This window comes from Catharus ustulatus, unplaced genomic scaffold (assembly GCF_009819885.2).
Source record: "Catharus ustulatus isolate bCatUst1 unplaced genomic scaffold, bCatUst1.pri.v2 scaffold_62_arrow_ctg1, whole genome shotgun sequence".
NCBI classification, from domain to species: Eukaryota; Metazoa; Chordata; class Aves; order Passeriformes; family Turdidae; genus Catharus; species Catharus ustulatus.
This window is the reverse complement of record NW_024879540.1, coordinates 499,351-517,883: the sequence shown is the minus strand read 5'-3', so window position 1 is coordinate 517,883 and position 18,533 is coordinate 499,351. Positions and strand designations below refer to the sequence as shown.

The 18,533-nt window shown below is 51.0% G+C and overlaps 1 protein-coding gene and 1 non-coding gene across 2 annotated transcripts; one reads left to right on the top strand and one right to left on the bottom strand.

The window, feature by feature from the left end:
- Nucleotides 1-254: 254 nt before the first annotated feature.
- Nucleotides 255-12,585, bottom strand: LOC117011476 (medium-chain specific acyl-CoA dehydrogenase, mitochondrial-like). Its single transcript, XM_033086880.2, has 12 exons — nucleotides 12,180-12,585; nucleotides 10,504-10,600; nucleotides 9,749-9,846; nucleotides 9,582-9,651; nucleotides 8,311-8,411; nucleotides 8,106-8,186; nucleotides 7,286-7,416; nucleotides 5,642-5,750; nucleotides 4,434-4,574; nucleotides 4,263-4,358; nucleotides 3,002-3,250; nucleotides 255-927 (listed from the first exon to the last, which is right to left on the bottom strand). Exons 1-12 carry the CDS (start codon nucleotides 12,201-12,203, stop codon nucleotides 856-858), a joined length of 1,269 nt encoding a protein of 422 aa, XP_032942771.1. The 5' UTR covers nucleotides 12,204-12,585; the 3' UTR covers nucleotides 255-855.
- A 2,138-nt stretch (nucleotides 12,586-14,723) lies between these two features.
- Nucleotides 14,724-14,807, top strand: LOC117011489. Its single transcript, XR_004420988.1, has one exon. It is a non-coding gene; the product is annotated as a small nucleolar RNA SNORD45 (small nucleolar RNA).
- Nucleotides 14,808-18,533: the final 3,726 nt, after the last annotated feature.

Below are 18,533 nucleotides of genomic sequence, written 5' to 3'. Positions count from 1 at the left end.
ACCAACAGCGTTTTTTGGGACCTGGCAGTGACTCCGGACCAGGGAAATCCTCTACACTGCGCAAGTCTTGTTCCTGGCCCATATCAGCTTAGCCCACACTGCAGTGCCCAAACTCAGCCCATTTCCTGTACACTTTTCCACAGGATCAATGAATCCACATTCCCACTGCCCCATCCTTCTCCTTTCCTCCCAGGACACAAACAGCCTATCTCACACACCATCATTACCACTCACCCATAACAAAGAATTCTGGCTCAAGGCATGAGAAACATGGATTTACTTTAGTTTTTCTTTAGACCTGACTGTTGAAAGGCTCCAAACCTACAGTGTTTCCTGTTGATCTTGGGAACTGGGGCCCTGGACCCTAAGATGCCAGAGCCAGCTGGGCCCTTCCATAGGAGGAAAAGTCAGGTTTTTTAAGTTCCCTGAGGTTGATCCAGTTGCCATCAACAAAGCCCCAGGAATAAACCAAGGGAGCAAACCAGTGCCACTAAAAACATGGAAACATCCCAAGTCTGACCCCTAGGACTTGCTGGATTTTTGTTTTCACTGGCAAAAATAAATTTCAAAAACCGAGAATTTGGTTCACTCTTTGCTTATCCAGGTTTGCTGGGGAAGGGTTTTATCTCCTTTGCTGCTGAAAGCCAAAGGGAGATATGGAAAGAGCCATATGATCCCTGTGAGATTTAGGGATGTTTGGGATGCTCAGGCAGTGGGATGGGGCCCCAGACCCTGTGCTGGATCAGGCCCAAGATCAGGAGTTTGATGGAAAAGGGTTTTTCCCATGTTTTTCTAATGGAGAAATGCAGCACAAACCGTTTCCCTGGAATAGCAGGCCTGGAGCTGCTGCACCCCTCAGGCCTTGTACCTGCCCAGGTGCTCACGGGCAATGATCACTCGCTGGATCTGTGCTGTGCCCTCGTAGATCTGCAGGAAAAACCAGAGACAGGTGAGCCAGCAGCTGGAAAGGTGTTTGACCAGAGTCTGCACACCTGTGACCCCTCCCTGCACCAAGCCAGGGGGTAGGAAGAGGGAAAACTTGGAAAAATTAGCGTGACAATGACCTGTAAGAGGCAATAAACACATACAGGTGTGCGTTCAGCTCAGCAGGGATTCCCCAGGTATCCAAACACCTGTGTGTGCCCAGCACAGGAGAGATCCAGGGATCCCCCAGGTAGAGCCCAGGGCAGCTCCAGGAGCAGAATTTGGGGATTTCAGTGTTTTAGTACCCAATCCTGCCTGAAGTTGCTCTGGCAAATCATTCCCATACCTGCAAATCCACTTTCTCTGCAGTCACAAAATCAGGATAATATTCCCCAAACTGCACAAAGCTTCTCCAAGTAAAGCTGCTGGAATTGGAGATCCAACCCCTTTCCCAAGTTCTTGCAGGAATGGAGAGGATCAGGAAAAACACCCAAAAATCTCACACTAAATCTCACACTAATTTCACGATTATAAGCCGCACCATTTTGACTAAAGTTTTGGTCTGTACCCGGAAGTGCGGCTTGTAATCTGGAGCAGCTTATATATGGACAATGTTCTAAAAGTTGCCAACCTGGAAGTGAGAGCCTGTGGCAGCCCCAAGCCGAGTCGGAGCCCAGCTGGCCCCGACAGAGGCGGGGGCAGCGGTGCAGGGGGGAGGCTGGCGGAGCCAGGGCCAGCAGTGTGGGGCCGCCCAGCGGCGTGGGTGACCCCGGTGGCACGGGGGCTGGCAGAGCTGGGCCAGGGTGAGCAAACGCGGCGGTGGTGGTGCAGGCGGCAGGCAGAGGTGGGGGCGAGTGAGCCTGGTAGAGGTGGCAGCGCTGCCCAGCCGGGCCCGAGTGGCCCCGCCGAGCGGCAGCACCGATCTGGGCCACCCAGCCCCGTCGGCAGCCCCGAGCAGGCCGAGACCGCTTGGCCCCAAGTTGAGCCAGTAAACCCCACGATCCCGCTATAATTGGCAATTTTGTGAAAGTTGCACACGGATACTCGTTGCGAATGAAAGCGTGGCTAATAATCCGGTGCGGCTTATATATGGATGAGGATCTAAACGCTGCCGATACCACGGGAATGCAGCTTATAATCAGGTGCGGCTTGTAATCGTGAAATTACTGTAATTTGAACAATTTCAAAACCTCAGCATGCCTGACCATGCATTGACAATGGAACTGCGTCATGGAGGATCTTGGTGGGAACAAACACCTCCAAAACAGGAAAAGAGCCTAATTCTGACAAAGTCTCACAGCTTGTTCAGTTCCTCCCTGGTAGCACTGAAATCAGGACTGAGAACTTTTCAATTCCAAACATCTGCTTTCTGTCCTTGGAGAGGGAAAAATTCCTGGCTGGTGAGAGCAGTTGGAATCTTAAAGTCAGCTGCAAAAGGAATGTCAGCCACCTGGAATCTCAGCAACTCTGGTCACTTGCTGACAGGTCAGGGGCAATGTGTTCCCTGAGACCTGTCTGGATCAGTTCCAGCCAGTCATGGTTAATGTTGGAAAGAGGGGAAAGGTGAAGGTTGTTGGGTTTCCTAATGAAATTAACTTATTCTTGCTGAGTAACAAACTTGAACCAGCAGAGGAATTCTGGCATGGAATAATTTCTTGGCAATAACACTGCAGAAAAAGCCCTGGGGATTAGGGGTGTCTGTGGGCTGAATATGAGGAAATATGACCATGTTTTGTTATTTTGGAAAATAAACTAATAAATAAATACCTGAAGAAGTGAATCACCATGGGTGGTGCCCCATGGCTGTTTCTGCAACACACAGAAATTAATAATGCTAATTAATAATGCTAATTAATAATTAATGCTAACTAATTAATCTATGGGCCTCAGTGCTGGTGACATCTCAGCCAAAGCACCTGGTCCATGAGTGGAAATTTGAGAACTTCCCTGATTTAACACGTTTCAGTCTCCAAATCTTTTTAGCCTGTGTCTACCCTCATTGCAATTAATCAGCAATTAATTACTCTGTATTGAGTGTCCTCATTCCTATGGAGACCCCTTGCCCTGTCCCACTCACCTGATATATTTTAGCATCCCTCATAAGCTTCTCCACAGGATATTCTGTGTTGAAGCCATTGCCCCCAAAGATCTGCACAGCATCAGTGGCCACCTGGTTGGCGACGTCTCCGGCGAAGGCCTTGGCGATGGAGGCATAGAAGGTGTTGCGGCGACCAGCGTCCACCTCCCAGGCTGCACGCTGATAGCCCAGCCGGGCCAGCTCCACCTTCATGGCCATCTCAGCCAGCAGGAATGCCACAGCCTGGTGCTGGGAGAGTGAGATAACACCAGGTGAGCCTCAGAGGGTTGCACACTGCAGGGGAAGGAGCCTTCTGCTTGGGGTCATGGAATTGTTGGGGTTGGACAAGTTCATCAAGGTCAAGCCTTATCCTGGCACCATCATGGTCATCACTAAACCATGTCTCCAAGTGCCACAAGGATGGGGAGTCCAAGGATGGGGAGCCAGGCCTTTCTGAGAATAAATCTTCCCTAATATAAAATTTTATCTTCATTTCTTAATTTGCAAATTCAACGCACCTGGGAAGTTGTGTTCAAGGAGTGCTAATGGAACAAGGGTCTGTGTTGGATCAGACTCTCTGTCTTAGGCTGCAATACAGGACGTGACCAAAAGTATGGGTTCTATCACCATCTGTCAAAAACCAGGTGGGGCAATGTTCTTTATCTTTTCCACAACCCATCCTTCCTCCAGTGAGATATCGCCTGTTAATGGGCCATTGAATCCCACTGCATGACTGACAAAATGACATCATCCTATTGGGAGATGCTCCACCCAGGGGGAGGAACCAAGCATCTCCCACCTAGGTAAAAACTGAGATTTGGAACACCAGAGAAGGCTTTTTCCACTGGATTCCAGAGGAAAACCAGACTCTTTTACATCATCACTGGACCTTTGTAGGAAACCTGCACCCTTCTACAGGAGCACTGTTTCAACAGAGCCACATCTGTCACTCCAGGATTGCAGCCACCATTTAATGGAACTGCTATCAATACCCTGACTGATGGAGTGTCAGGTTGTATTCTGACTCTGTCAGTGTTTTGGGCTTGTTCTTTGTAATACTGTATTTCTATTTTAATTTTTCCTAGCAAAGAACTGTTACTCCTATTCCCATATCTTTGCCTGAGAGCCCCTTAATTTCAAAATTGTAATAATTTGGAGGGAGGGGCTTTACATTCTCCATTCAAAGAGAGGCTCCTGCCTTTCTTAGCAAACACCTGTCTTTCAAACCAAGACATCCTCCTATGTGTAGCTCCAAACTCACCTCCAGAATGGGTTTCCCAAAGGTTTTCCTCTCTAGTGCGTACCTCGTGGCCTCGTCCAGTGCTCGCCTCGCCAGCCCCACGGCCCCGGCTGCCACCTGGGTGGGCACAGTGCAGGATGAGCAGCAGAAATTCCTGTTTTGTTTTGTCAACAGCCCATTCCTGGTACTCACTGGAGGCCTGGTCTTGTCGAAGGCACCCATGGCGATCTTGAATCCAGCACCCTCTGCGATCAGTACGTTCTCCTTGGGGACTCGGACATCCTCAAAGACGATCCCACGTGTGTCTGAGCAGCGCTGGCCCATGTTCAGCTCCTGGGAAAGGGAGGTACCACTGAGTCACATTCTTCCCAGGTACAACCAATTCCAGCCTTTAGTTCACGTAAAGAATAAAGGAAGTTTTTTTTACCTTAAGAAAACACTTTGGTTTTAGCTAAAAGCCAGAGAGACAAGAAATACCAGTTTGGCCTCCCCAGCCCAGTAAGTCTCTGACCTGTCACACCTGAGCAGCTCACTGCCTCCATGTGGGTAATCAATTCTGGGGCTGGAATATCTCCTTTGGACTTTTCTGGTTTAATTTATCCTCTGGAAGATTCAATTCTACATATAATTCAATTCTGTCCCCTCACACAGGAGAGAAACAGTCAAGAACCCACTTGCAGCAGCTGCAGGACTCAGCTGTGCTCCCAAAAGACAAATTAATTAAAAAATCGGGTTTTCAGGTTCCAAATGTAATCAAAGAGAGAGAAAACCAGGGCCTCCGTGGTGCCTTACTTGGGCAGAAGCAGCTGAAATTGCAGCAAACTGAGTGATTTTGGAGAAAGTTCTGCCAACCCCTTCACTCGCCCTGGACATCCTTGGCAATTCCATGTTCTCAAAGGTTTGTTTGCAGCTTGGCAAAATTATCTGCTTTAGGCCCTTCTTAGTAATTCTTTATCTGAACTTGTACAATTATAATTCTATTATCATTATATCTAATTATATATATTACTATATTATACATTATGGTATAATTTGTTATTACTTCATTATATTATATATTATAGTATGTATATAACAGTATATAATAATATATTATAAATATTTATTTTATAAATAATATATTAATATACATACATTATATTCCACATATTCCACATATTAGATTTAATTTTATATAGTGATATATTATTAACACATTATATATATTTATATGTTATCTTATATATAATTTCATAAATACATATATGCAAATATAATTATTAAATGTGTCTTATAAACAGTTTCTGGGCACTGTGAGAATTCCAATATGTCTATGAGCCCTGACAAGGTTCAGCCATTTTCCTTACATGGCAATTCATCATTTATTGGTTCAGGAAGGAGAGAGAACTCCTGAAGATTACCTTCCTGCCAATCTGGATGCCAGGGGTGTCAGCCTCCACGATGAAACCAGTGAAGGCTTTGCTGGCTGGAGCCCGGGGATCAGGATCAGTGCGGGCGAGCAGGAAGTACCTGGTGAGGACAGAGATGGGGATTCAGTTCATCCCCAACAATCAGACACTTCGGAGTGGCTTTGTCAATATTTGTGCTGTACAGGAAGTCAAGTATTAAGGTAAGAACCCTTTTTAATTGACCCTTCCAAAAAAAAAAAAAAGAAAAAAAAACTAACAAAAAAAACCAACCAAAAATCAAAAACAAAGTGATAAAGTGGAAGGAATGTGAGGAATGTCAGTGTTGTCTGGGCACCTCTTCCTCCAATATCAAGGTTTAGTGAAATTCCCCCAGGTAAACCTGCAAAACTTGTCCACCTTTTCTATGTCTTGTAAATCTCAATATACCACTCAGCCTCCCAAATACCCCAAAATAAGCCAATTCCCAGCACATCTCTAAGGATTATTGTACAGGGAATGCAGCATTGTGTGCAAGGCCTTTTCCTCTCAATTGAAAATATTTCCATTTTACTCTTCCCAGTAAAAGTGAGGTATTTGTGTCAGCAATTGCTGTAAATCCCATTTAGGGGGTCAGGAATGTGCTGGGAGAGTCTCTGTGATGGTTCTGCCTCAGGCAAGAAATTAAAGTGAGAAATCCCAACTTACATAGATAAATGTATAAAGCTTTTCCTCTTGAACTAAGAAGAATTTGTGTGTTGGGGTGGGGAGAGTGTAAGCCCTGAGGAAGGGTCTGTGCTGCCCTCTCCAGACCCTGCAGCATAGCCCAGACTCCGTGACTCCTTGGAAATGTTTTACCTTAAAACAATTCAATGCCAGAGTTTTTCTGTTTTCCTTGTGTGTGGGAGGCGTTCCCAGCTGAGTCAGAAGCAGCTGATCCCTGTCTGGGAGCCAGGTCAGGGCTTGGTATCCTGAGCATTTTGGAGTTGAATCTGAGTAACTCCCTGTCCCAAAGGGAAAGCAGAGGGAACTGTGTCTGGTTTCAGCCCAAATGAGCTGTGACATCACTGAGCTCTGATGTCATTAGCCTGTTCCCTCTTTGGGTACCCACAGCACTGGGGCTGCTGGTGCCTCTTCCCAATGAACTGGTGATGATGCCTTGGGTTTTAGCTTTTATATTTTTCAGACTCTCTGCTTCTAAGTGTGTAACTCTGAAACCTCATATTAGGCATTAGTAAGTTCTCTTCACAGGGGAGTTAAACAAAACAATTCCTCTCTAGCTAGAGAATCAAGGACAACTGGTACCCAAAAAGCAGAAACAACGGCGAGGGAAAGGGGACAAGCCAGGGGGCTGAGACTTCATAGCCTGGGGCTGTGGTTGGACAATTGACCCCAATATGTAGATGAACCAAAACTCACAAAAGTGTAAAAACTCGTGACCAGGATCCATCTTGGATTTGATTTGGATGTAGCCCCAGTGAGGCCCTTGCACTGCCCGAGGTGCATCCTTTCAATAAATACCAATTTTATTCCTTTTGGTCTGCTTGTCTCTGTTCCAGGTCACCCTTTCCAGGCAACAGGACACACCAGAACACTCTGGTTTGCCACATGCCCTTAAAGAAAGCCCAATACAGACCAGTATGCCCACAATAAACACACCAGTTGGCCTTGCCACCATTGGTGATCCACATCTTCTGCCCGTTGATCACGTACTCATCCCCTTTCCGCTCTGCCCGCGTTCTGATCCCGGCCACATCCGAGCCTGCACCTGGCTCCGTCACGCAGTAAGCCTGGAAGAACAACCCCCAGATCCCAAGGAATATACATTCTGGGTTTCGGAAAAGAGAATGTGGGAAATGGATTTGTAGAGAGTTCTCAGGGCCTGACAGAAGGCTCCCACATCACTGTGCAAACTTTGAGGTGAGAAATGCTGACTTAGAAATGTCATGGAATAGGACAGATGTTGCTGAGAGAGGAATGGAGCTAGAAAAAGTTTTAAAGGATGGCCTTGCAAATAATACTAGATACTTTGGAGAAATAGAACTATGAAAGATGCATTGTAATAGAACCCATGAGGGGTGATTTTAGATGCTTGGCTTTAAGGCATTTTACAGCACGATGTGACAAAAGCTGATAAGCCAAGAAACGCTTTTAGTGTATTTTAATTAGGAAATATTTGACTTCTGATTGTGATAGGGTGAATTATAACATCTGTATTGTCTCACCCTTGATGTGAGACTGGAAATGGAATAAAAGTTTTTTAAAACACCTCTCAGTTGCCCCATCTCTGGGTCAGAAGAGGGCAAAAGCTGACAGGAAACCACAAAATCATTGTGGAATTTTGGGCAATGACTGATCCTAGTCACACAAATATCTGAAGTTCATTAATTATTTACTAAAGGGACTCCCTGATCAAACACACATCGGGGCTCCTCTGTCATGAATTAATTAATCAATACAGTTCCTTGGTCACACTCACACACATCAGGGGCTCCTCTGTCATCCTGCCCAAATATTTTTTCTGCTGCCACTCGTTCCCAGCGATGATCACAGGCATTTGCTGGAAGAGAATGTTTAGAGCATTAACCCATCACCTCAAGGGTCCAGAGCCCAGTCTGGAGAACCCAGAGCCCAGTTTGAGGGCCCCAGTCCCAGTTTCAGTTCCAGATGGGTGCAGGACTCACCCCAAGGGAATTGGCCTCAATGGCTGTCTGCACCCCAGTGCATCCATATGCCAGCTCCTCTGTGATCAGACATGCCTCGAAGGTGCCCAGTCCCAGCCCACCTGTGGGGGGATTGGAGGCAACTCAGGAGGGTCTCAAATGCACAATGTTAATGATTTACAAGCATTTATGATCCCAAATGTCCCCCATGGGCACCAAGTTCCATCAGACGTTCTGCCTTGGGAAGGCCTTGATTGATATTTTTGTTATTTTGTTTGTCTTCATTGAAATCAGATGATTTAAAAATCCAATTTCACCATTCTCTGGCAGAAAATGGCCAGAAGGTGTCATCAGGATCTGTCACTGCTTTAAAGGGCCACATGGGCTCTGATTATATCCCTCAAATCCCTTTTTCCAGAGGCAGGGATTACTGCAGCAGATACTATTTTACCCGGGAACTTTGAATCACTTCTTCCTTTTCCTGTGCCCATCTCTTTTCCTATTTTGAATTACATTTGAATACTCAGTTCCATAACCTTCTTCCCACAGCTCTTCACACCAGCCTCAACCTTTTCCACCCCTACCACTGGTCTCATCAATACCTCCTTTCCCAGGCTATACTATGGATATCCAGCCAAACTGTGCTGATGATTTCCCACTATGAAACCTGATGGTTTTCCAAATTCATTCCTGAATTTCAAGCGTTTTGCACCCACCTGGCTCCTCCCTTTCACTGCTGGGGGTCAGACAAGGGGACCTTTAAAGGCCGCTCTTGATTCAAACCTCCCTGAGATTCTCAGGCTCTGCTGCAGAAACTCAGTTTTTGATACCAAATACACCAAATCAATCAAAAAGACCCAAGAGGGTCTGCTCTGGACATTTCCCAACTCCACTTTGGTTGGTAAAACAGGGAATCTGAAATGTAACATTTTTTATCCGTGCTTATGCACTGGCTGCACCTCAGCTGAACTGGGAACTGATCCTCAGGAATTAGCCCTTAAATCCCTCCTGAGGGAGGATCAAAGGAAACCCTGGAATTCATGATGTGGGGATCACAAGAATTGGGATCATGGGAGAAAATCTGGTCATAAATTACTACATCACAATCTAATTCCTCGCCAGATCCCATCCAGTCTCATCACACCCACGTGTGCCAACCTGCTCACAGATTGCTGTGGGATTACTCCAGTGTGCTGTAGGTAATTTCATACGTAACCCATAATTTCACACCACAATGTCCTCCAAGGGCTTTTCTTTGGTTTGCTTTAGGGATTCAAAGGGATCACACTCACCGCAGCTCTCTGGGATGTGTGAATTCATCAGCCCAAGCTCCCAGGCCCGTTTGATGAGTGGCACAGGATACTGAAACAGGGAAAATCATAGTTGACTATCACAGGTAAAATTTCAAATTTTGGGTTAAGAGAAAAATCTGTTTTTTCCTCCTGTGGGGTGGATTTACCTCCCCAGTCCTGTCATATTGTGCAGCGACAGGAATAATCTCCTCCAGAGCAAATTTCCGGGCAGTTGCTTGGAATTCCTTCTGTTCATCTGTCAGTTCTGTTGAAAAAAATAGGGCAAAATAGTCATAAAGAAACGCAACTTCCTCCTTCCCCCTGAGCTCTGAGTCATGCCCACAACAGCATTAGTTATAAAATTATTCCAAAACTACTGGAAATGGAGCAGAAAGTTCCAGAAAATAAAATATATTTACCAAAAACAACTGTCTGCCCCAGAGAATTTGTTGTAATGGCTCAGGTGTGAAGAAAATTCACATTCCTAGACCCATTTTTCCTTGGTGCTGCTCATGGTTATTCTAATGGTTTAAAAGCCAACAGGGTTTTTTTCGTTGGTTTTTTTTTTTCCCCCTCAATGCTGAGACTATTTGTGCAACAAAAAAGCTCAAGACAGTAACAAAAAAGAAGAAAATCTCTGAAATATCACCCCCTGCCCTCGCTGTCCTGAGCTGGAGAGAAAAAGGGCTTTTGGTTTTCAAATAGGTTTTATAAAAAGATTAGAAAACTATCCCAAATAAACACTTGTCTTGGACATTCCTCCTGAACTGCAGTACTGTTGCTTGGGTTTTTTGGTTAGTTGTTTTATTGGGGTTTGTGGTGGAGGTTTATTTGTCCATTTTGGTCCTTTGTTTGCTTTTTTCCCCCTGCACTGCCATTTGTCCCTCCCTGTTCCCTCCTTTCCCAGCCCTGCTGCACTCACCAAAGCTGAACCCATTCCCAGGTTTGCTCAGGTGCACGTTTTGGGCAGGTTTGCTGGAGTGGGACCTCCAGTTGGGCCAAACCAGGGTCCGGAGCAGCTGCAGGGGAAAGGACCATGAGGGTGAGGGAATATCCCAGACCAGAATGAGGGGCCTGTCCTAGCGCACCCCACAGCACAGGCTGTGACAGATGGCACACAGGGAAAAAAGGTATTGTCAGAGAACACTGAAAAAAAAGCCAAAAAGTGAACTGTGGGGAGAGCTGGGATCAAGCATGGAATGCTGAGCTGCTGAGTCAGCAGCATATGTGCACAGCTTGGCAGTGCCTACAAGGTGAAGTTTTATCTGTGGGGTTTTCACAACACACAAATGTTGCAAAACCATCCTTTCTCACCCATGTTTTCCCTTTTTGCCTGAGTTTTCTTACCAAATTGCTGCCACAGGTGTGTAAGGAAAACAAAACAACACCACACCAGGAAACTCCAACGTGTTTTAGACATTCTTTGAAATATAACTGACAAAATGATGAGGTAGAAAAAAAGACAGGGTATTGTAATCATGGGGGGGTTTATTTGTTTGAGCTTTGTTTTGGGTTTGGTTTTCCTGGGGGTTTTTTTGTCGTTTTTTTTTTTTTTTTTTTCTTAAGGATGATCCAGTCCTATGCAGCATCTCCACCAAAAGGTTTAGACAAAACTAGGAAAAGCTCAGAATTCTCAACAAGGCTGAAGGTGACACACTCCCCACAAATGCTCCCACAAAGGAGCTGCCAAGTTTGTGTTTGAGACGTTCAGTCTCTGGGCAAGGTCAAGGGCATCACTGAGGTGACTCTGTACCTATCAACACCGCTGCACAGCTGGGCAGGCAGGGGGGATTTCCCCAGGGGAAACAAAAAGTGACAAGAGACCAAAGTTATCACCCAGGGATGAGGCACTGGAGGGCTCCCAGTCAGGTGGATCGGGCTTGGAGAGACCTGGTCCAGTTGCTCCAAGTTTGCAGTGGGGTGGGACTGGTGGTCTCTAAGGCCCCTTCCCACCCAAACCAGTCTGGGATTCTGCATAAAGATTTGGGCAAACACCTGCTCACTCCATCAGTCACTCCACGCTCAGACCCAGCTTCTCGTGCCTTCCACCTGCACTGCCCCCACTGAACCTCAAATCCCGGTGCCAGGAATGTCATGCCTTAGATCCCCTGCCCTCGGGCACAGTTGCCCCCGCCGCTCCCGCTGTCACCGTGACACTTGAGGCAGGTGGTCACTCCCACCGGGGGTCGCCAGAGGAGCATTGGAGGGACACCGGATGGACACGGCAGAGCTGGTGCCCTTCACCTTTCCCCTAATTTAGGGATGACGGGAAGACCTGGAAGTGCCGACGCAGTTCCCGAAGAGCGCGACCGATAGATCCCGATAAAAGGAATGTTCCCGATAAAAGGAATGTTGCCAATTTCCAACGGGACGGGCACCGACCCTCGCGGGGAGTAACGAAGCGGCGCGGGAGGGGCAGCGCGCACCGATCCCGCTCCGAGACCCCCCGCCAATGAGGTTGGCAGCGCCGCCCCAGCCCAAGCACGACCCCGATTCGAGACTCCCGGGACTGAGGCTGGCAGCCCCAGCACGACCCCGGCCCTGTCCCTCCTCCTCTGATTCCCCCCGTGCCCCCCATCCCCCCCGTGTCCCGCTCACCCGGCGGGCGCTGAGCGAGGACATCGCGGTTCCGGAGTTGTGGGACGGGGCGGAGCGGGGCGGAGAGGGGACGGCGGACCATCCCCCGCCCCCCGGACAAGGCGGTGTCCCTCGAATGAGGCGATGCCTCCCAGCAGAGCGGTCCGAGATCTCTTCCCCGCCCCTCACTGTCCTCTGCCGCGTTTTATTCGGATGACAGAGGATCGGCTGCTTTGATTTCCCTGGCAATAACCTTTGGCAGTGTGAAATTAACTCGGCGATGAGTTCGTGTCTCGCTCCCGGGTTTCTCACGGCGAGTTTGGGGTTAATGCGGCAGCAACGGGCTCGGGCCCCTGCTTTGGGCGGACACTTCTGGGGTTAAACAAGCAGGTAGAAAAACTGATCGTGGCCTCACACAGGGTTTTCCCGGCTGGCTTTTCGCGCCGGGATCGGTGGAATAGCGCGTCCGGAGACGGGAACGGAACTGAGGCAGGGGCTGCGCACTAGGAGCAGCTGAGGGAGAGGAGTGGAGGGCTCAGCCAGGAGAAAAGGAGACTCAGGAGGGACCTTCTGACTCTGCACAGCTCCCTGAGAGAGAGTGCAGCCAGGAAATGGTCGGGCTCTGCTCCGAGAGAACAAGGGGCAGGAAAAGGGGAAATGTCCTCAAGTTGTGTCAAGGGAGTTTTAGGTCTGTCAGGAGAATGAATCCACCAACACCAGAGGTTTATGTCCAAAAAGGAGGCAGAGGAGTCCTTTTACTTTATTTGAATAAAGGGAGAGGCCATGGGGCGTTCCCCTGGTATCTATCCAATTTTTGGAGGACGCAGCATCCTTTTTATCCTATTTTCCCGGCCACATTTCCCTCTCTTACACCATTGGCTGAGTTACTTGAGAGGTAGCGACTTCCCAAAATACCTGATACCTAAGGTTCCCTTCTAGTGTAGAACCCTCCCTTTTAATTTTTAGTTCTTATAGAATTCATGTTGTTTCCTCATTTTTTCTTTCATCTTTCAATATCCTATTTCATTTATCACCAGACCCACAGCTTGTTTGTAAAGACAAATCCCTCATTCCTCTCAGTCCACAAAGGAGACAGGAGTCTGCAACTTTATTCAAATAAAGAGAGTGCACTGATCCCACTGGGCCTGTGGGATCTCTCTCTCTCAGTTTTGGAGGGTGCAGCCTCTTTTTATTCTGATCTCCTGTCGCATGTAGACCTCTTCCTTTTGCCATTGGCTAGGGCACCAGGAAGGTACAGCCTTCCTGAACCACATATCCCCCCTTGAACATGTGTCTCCATTTTCCCCTGAAGTTCAGGCTGCCTGGCTTCTGCCGGTCCACCAGAAGTTCAGACCATCTGCACTACACTTTGTGTGGACCCATTTGTCCCATTACCCTACTCAGATTGTCTGGGTCAAGATTGCCTGGGTCCTGTAACAAACTTGCCTGGGTGGATATTGATAGGGACATTAAGATCCATTTAGAAGGCATTAACACCCATTTCTATGACAGTAGTGAAGAACCCCACAGCTATTCTTCTCACATCGAGTATTTTGTGAAGATATTTTCCCATGAGAACGAAAGCGATGGGAATGGGGATGGAGGCAGAGGGATGGAGCCGGCTGGGGTGGAGAAGGTTGCCATGAGAGTGGAGGCGGATGGGGATGGAGGCAGGTGAGATGCGGTGAAGGCGGATGAACGGGAATAGTACGCGCATGGAGGGCGATAAAGGGGGAAGGAGGCACATGGGGTGGGGATGAATGAGCATTCAGAGGTGGATGGGAGGTGATGGAGGCGGTGCGGAAGGGGATGACTGACCATTCAGAGGTGGATGGGAGGTGATGGAGGCGGTGCGGGTGTGGGCCCAGGCCAATGGGGGCGTACGGAGGCGGATCCTGCCGGCGGCTCCTCCCGCCGCAGTACGGGCGGATGTCCTTCCTGCGGAACAGGCGGCGGGAGCGGGCGCGTGGTGAGGGATAGGCCTGGGGGAACGGGGGGTACCGGGGGAAGATGGGGGCTGGGGGGAAGGTGGGGTACCGGGGGAAGGCGGGGATCCAGGGAGAAGGTGGGGTATCGGGGAAGGTCGGGGGGCGTCTCGTTGCTGGCAGGGCCCTGGGCGGGGAGTGGGAGGAGCCGCGGGCACGGAGCACCCCCGGGCACGAAGCCCCCCCCGGGCATGGAGCCCCCCCAGGCACGGAGGCCCCTCGGGTGCCGGTGCCGGGGCTGTGCAGGGCAGGGCGGAAGGAAGGGGCCGGCCCGAGGGCGCGGTGCCGCAGGCCCGGCCCGAGCGCGGCGCTGCCGGAACGGCGCGGGCTGGGGCAGAGCGGCCGGGCCGGACGGAGGCGGCCCGGGGCGGGAGGACTCTGGGGCCGATGGCGGCAGCGCCGAGCCGGGCCCGCGGGAAGCGCCGTACCGGGCCGGCTCTGCCCCGGGCGGTTTTGCTCCGGCGCCGTGCCGAGGGCTGCGCTGCCGAGCCCGGCTGTGGCCGCGGGGAGCGGCCCGCGCTGGGAACGGCGGCTCCGGGCCGGGAGCGCCGGGCCGGGCCCGAGGAGGAGGCGCTTGCCGGGCCCGGGATGAGCGCCGGCATGTATTATCTGAGCGGAGCTGATGTCTCTCACCGCTTTAGCTCTAGAATTACTCTGAGGCCCGGCGAGCTCGCCATCCGTCCCTCCGGCATCGGAGCTTTTGCCCTTGGTGGCATCGAGTCCCCGTGCCGGGCTCGGAGCCGGTTCAGGGAGCGCGGGGCCCGGGCTGAGATCTGCCCCGTTGTCCCGTGGGGCAGGTGCGGTTCTGGGCTGGGCCGTGGGGTTTGTGCCCAGAAGGGGCTCTCAGCTGCCCCCATTCCGTGGTTCGGCAGGCGGTGGCCAGGTGCCCGTGGCCACGGTGACTCGGGGTGTCCCTGAAGCCCTGATTGCCGGCAGGGCTGTGCAGGTTCTGAGTGTGCAGCTGGGCTGGTGCAGCTCCGGGTGGGAGTGCGCAGGGGGGAACTGGCACCTCTGCTCAGCCTGGCCCTGACCCTGGAATGTTTTGTGCTTCTCTCAGGTCTCTGGTGAAAGCCAGGCCATTCCAGCTGGGATTCGTGATCGGGACACAAGGCCGATCCTGTCTGGGGCTGGGCTCGGATCTGGCTGCTCCCAGGCTCGAAGCCCGGGCATCCCTCCTGCACACCGTGAGCCAACGGAAGGGGCTTCCCTATAAACCTTGTTCTCGGCTTCCTGGGCAGCTGGGAGTCCACAGCATGTGGCATTAGCCAGTGTCAAGAAGTTGGGAATGCACACCACGGGATGTTAGCTGCTCTTGTGGGGAGCTGGGAATGTGCTGCACGGGGTGTCAGCCGCTCCCAGAGAGCTGGGAATGTGCAGCACTGGGTGTCAGCCGCTCCCAGGGAGCTGGGAATGTGCAGCACCGGGTGTTAGCTGCTCCCAGGGAGCTGGGAATATGTAGCACTGGGTGTCAGCCGCTCCCAGGGAGCTGGAATGTGCAGCACCGGGTGTTAGCTGCTCCCAGGGAGCTGGGAATGTGTAGCACTGGGTGTCAGCCGCTCCCAGGGAGCTGGGAATGTGCAGCACCGGATGTCAGTTGCTCCCAGGGAGCTGCCGTCTGAGTCCCAGGGGCAGAACTGGAGATTGCTCTTGCTCCAGGGACAAGCTGTGCTCACATCCCACTGATCCTGGGAGTTCTTGGTTCCATCCTGCACCCCTGGGAAGCTTTCCCCTCTCAGTGAGCCCCACTTAATTTTGGGTGTTTGTGCTTCATGTGTGCTCCACCTGCATCCTTAGGGCCTCTGGGGTGCCCTGGCCTGTGCTGGGGACGCCAGGAAAGCAGAGGGTACTTGAGGAAGGTGCCCCCAGCGAGAAACGGGCACCAGGAGCTTGTGTGGCTGTGCCCAGAAATCTGGAAGGGCTCTAGGGAAAGGGCTGATGGTACCAAGAGAGCAGCAGAACCCTTCCAGGGAGGAAACAGCTCAGACCTTCCCTGGGAAAGCTGGGATGTGTCAGCAACCTGGTCCACGTCCTCCCAATGCCTGACCCTGGGCCGTGATTGGCAGCCCTGGGGGTCCCCACCCCCTAGAAAAACCCCAGGCAGTTTGGGATGGGGGAGAGGAAATTCCCTTCATTGACAGTAAATAAACAGGGTGGGGGCACTTGGCGTGGTATCAGGTGATTCCCCAGACCTGCCCTCCCTAATTCAGAGCCTGCTGCACTCCAGCAGTGTCATGTTGGGGGGTGATAGTGGCATGAAGGGTGACAGAGACGTGGGTGTGAGAGGGGGTGACAGTGTCAGCAGTGTGGTGAGAGTGCCAGGGGGTGGTGGTGACAGTGCCAGGGGTGTTCCTGGGGCTGGTGCCAAGGGGCAGGACAAGGTTGGGCTGAGGGCAGAAGATGGAGATGGAGCAGGAGACTGAGGTGGCTGAACCATGGTGGAGGGGACAGCAGAGAGGACATGGAGATGACAGTGGGTGCAGGGACAAGAATCAAGATAGGATCCAGACATAAAATTTGGGACATGGAAAGGACATGGACCTGAGTCATGGGGATGGCAGGCAGGAGGAGATGGTCATGGTGAACAGGGTGTGGTGATGGGGACATGGAGATGGTCAAAGGGACAGAAGAAGTGAGAGAGGGGAAAGGGAGGTGATCATGGACCATGGAGCCGACCCATGAACAGAGCACAGGAGCACCATGGGGAATGAGATCTTGAGCACCATCAACCAAAGCGTCAGTTGCAGCGGCATCAGCTTGGGCACCATCAAGGGGCACTGGGGGACAAAGTGGGGAACCCCTGGGGCACATCAACCCCCCTTGGCCACCAGCCCAACTGCCTTGGCCACCACCCCGAGGGTCACCATCTTCATGACCACCATCCCAGTGTCTACCAGCTATCAGTTTGCATGGCAACCAACCCCTCCGTGGCCACTGACCCTGTGACAGCTGTAGCTGGACTAGAGCATCGAATTTGTAAGCATGGGAAATTCCAAGCCCAAATGAAAGAGGGTGAACATCAATAAACAATGTCATAAAAAAACCCATTAATATCACATTCCTGTCTCCACCATCAACCACACACCCCAATCCCTACAGCCAGCAACTCCCCATGGCCACCAGACCCACATCTTGATGCCTACCAGCCCCAAGGCCCTTGCCCATCTCTCCATGGCCACCATCTTGGTGGCCACCAAGCCCTATGACCATAATATTGATGGCTACCAGCCCCCCCAAGGCTATCAGTATTCTCATGAGCGCCATGTTGATGACCACCAACCCCATGGCCACCAGCTGTCCTGGTGTCCACCATGCCTTGTGTCTCTCCTGTGTCCGTCCCCCTGGCTCTCCTCTGGCAGGAGAGGATGACAAAGAGCAAGACGTGGAGAAGCAGATGGAGCCCATCAGCCAGATGCTCACCCAGAGTGGGATCCAGGCCAGTGATTGGTTCTCTGACAGGTTTGGGGGATGTTGCTTTTGGTACCAGAGCCCCTCGAGAGAGATATAGGCACTTTGTGATTCTTTTGACCGAAAGCCTTTTATTGTTCTAAACAGTTCATTTTATAACCTCCTAAATGTATCTCTGCAAGCACTCCTATTGGTTTAAAGTCTGGATGTCCAGCCTCCTTTTTGACCAATTTAGGCTTCTGTAGCCAGGCAGGGACCATTGGACAACCCCCTGTCTTTTCTAGATCTTTCCCTGGTGGTTTTATGTCGCACCAGTGTGCTTTTTCCATATATGGCCCTGTACAACCAGCTTGTACTGCCATAGAGGGACATGGGGACATTGGGGGATCACCATGGGGGAAGAGACAAGAGACATTGGGGGACATGGTGGGAACAGAGGATGTATGGAACCCATCAGCCAGATGTTTACCCAGGTCAGCATTTGGCTCTCTGATAGGTTGGGAGGGACATTTGGGGCATCAAGGGGTTGCCTTGGGAGGGACAGGGGGATGAGGGACACCATGAGGACACAAGAGGACATGGGGTGTGGACACAGGGGATGTGTGGGCCAGGGATTGGCTCTCCAAGAGGCTGGGGGGTGCATCAGGGACATCTGGAGGTGGGACATACAGCAGGACATGGACAGGGGATGGAAGGTGGATGAGGAGGGTGAGTCACCATGGGGGAGGACATGAGGGGATGCATTGAAGGGACACGGGGATATCATGGAGGGCAGGGTGGTGAAGGTGGTGTTGGTGATTTGCGATGGGCAACTGCTGCTCCTCAGTCACAGCCCAGGGCACACGGTGGGGGGGTGGGTAAGGGGTAAGGAAGGGAGGGAGACCCCTGGGAGCCCCAGGAGTCAAGATGGGGGAGGGGGCAGAGACTCACAAGGGTGAGCAAGGGGCACAGAACACAAAGGGAAATGGAACATGGACAAAGGAAC

What these genes read in the sequence shown, in the direction of transcription:
- LOC117011476 (XM_033086880.2), bottom strand. Translation starts at nt 12,203, where the DNA reads ATGTCCTCGCTCAGCGCCCGCCGG. An exon ending in TGGGAATGGGTTCAGCTTTG is followed by an intron (nt 9,847 to 10,503) that starts GTGAGTGCAGCA and finishes TTTTTTCAACAG; the next exon opens with AACTGACAGATGAACAGAAG. An exon ending in AATATGACAGGACTGGGGAG is followed by an intron (nt 9,652 to 9,748) that starts GTAAATCCACCC and finishes TCCCTGTTTCAG; the next exon opens with TATCCTGTGCCACTCATCAA.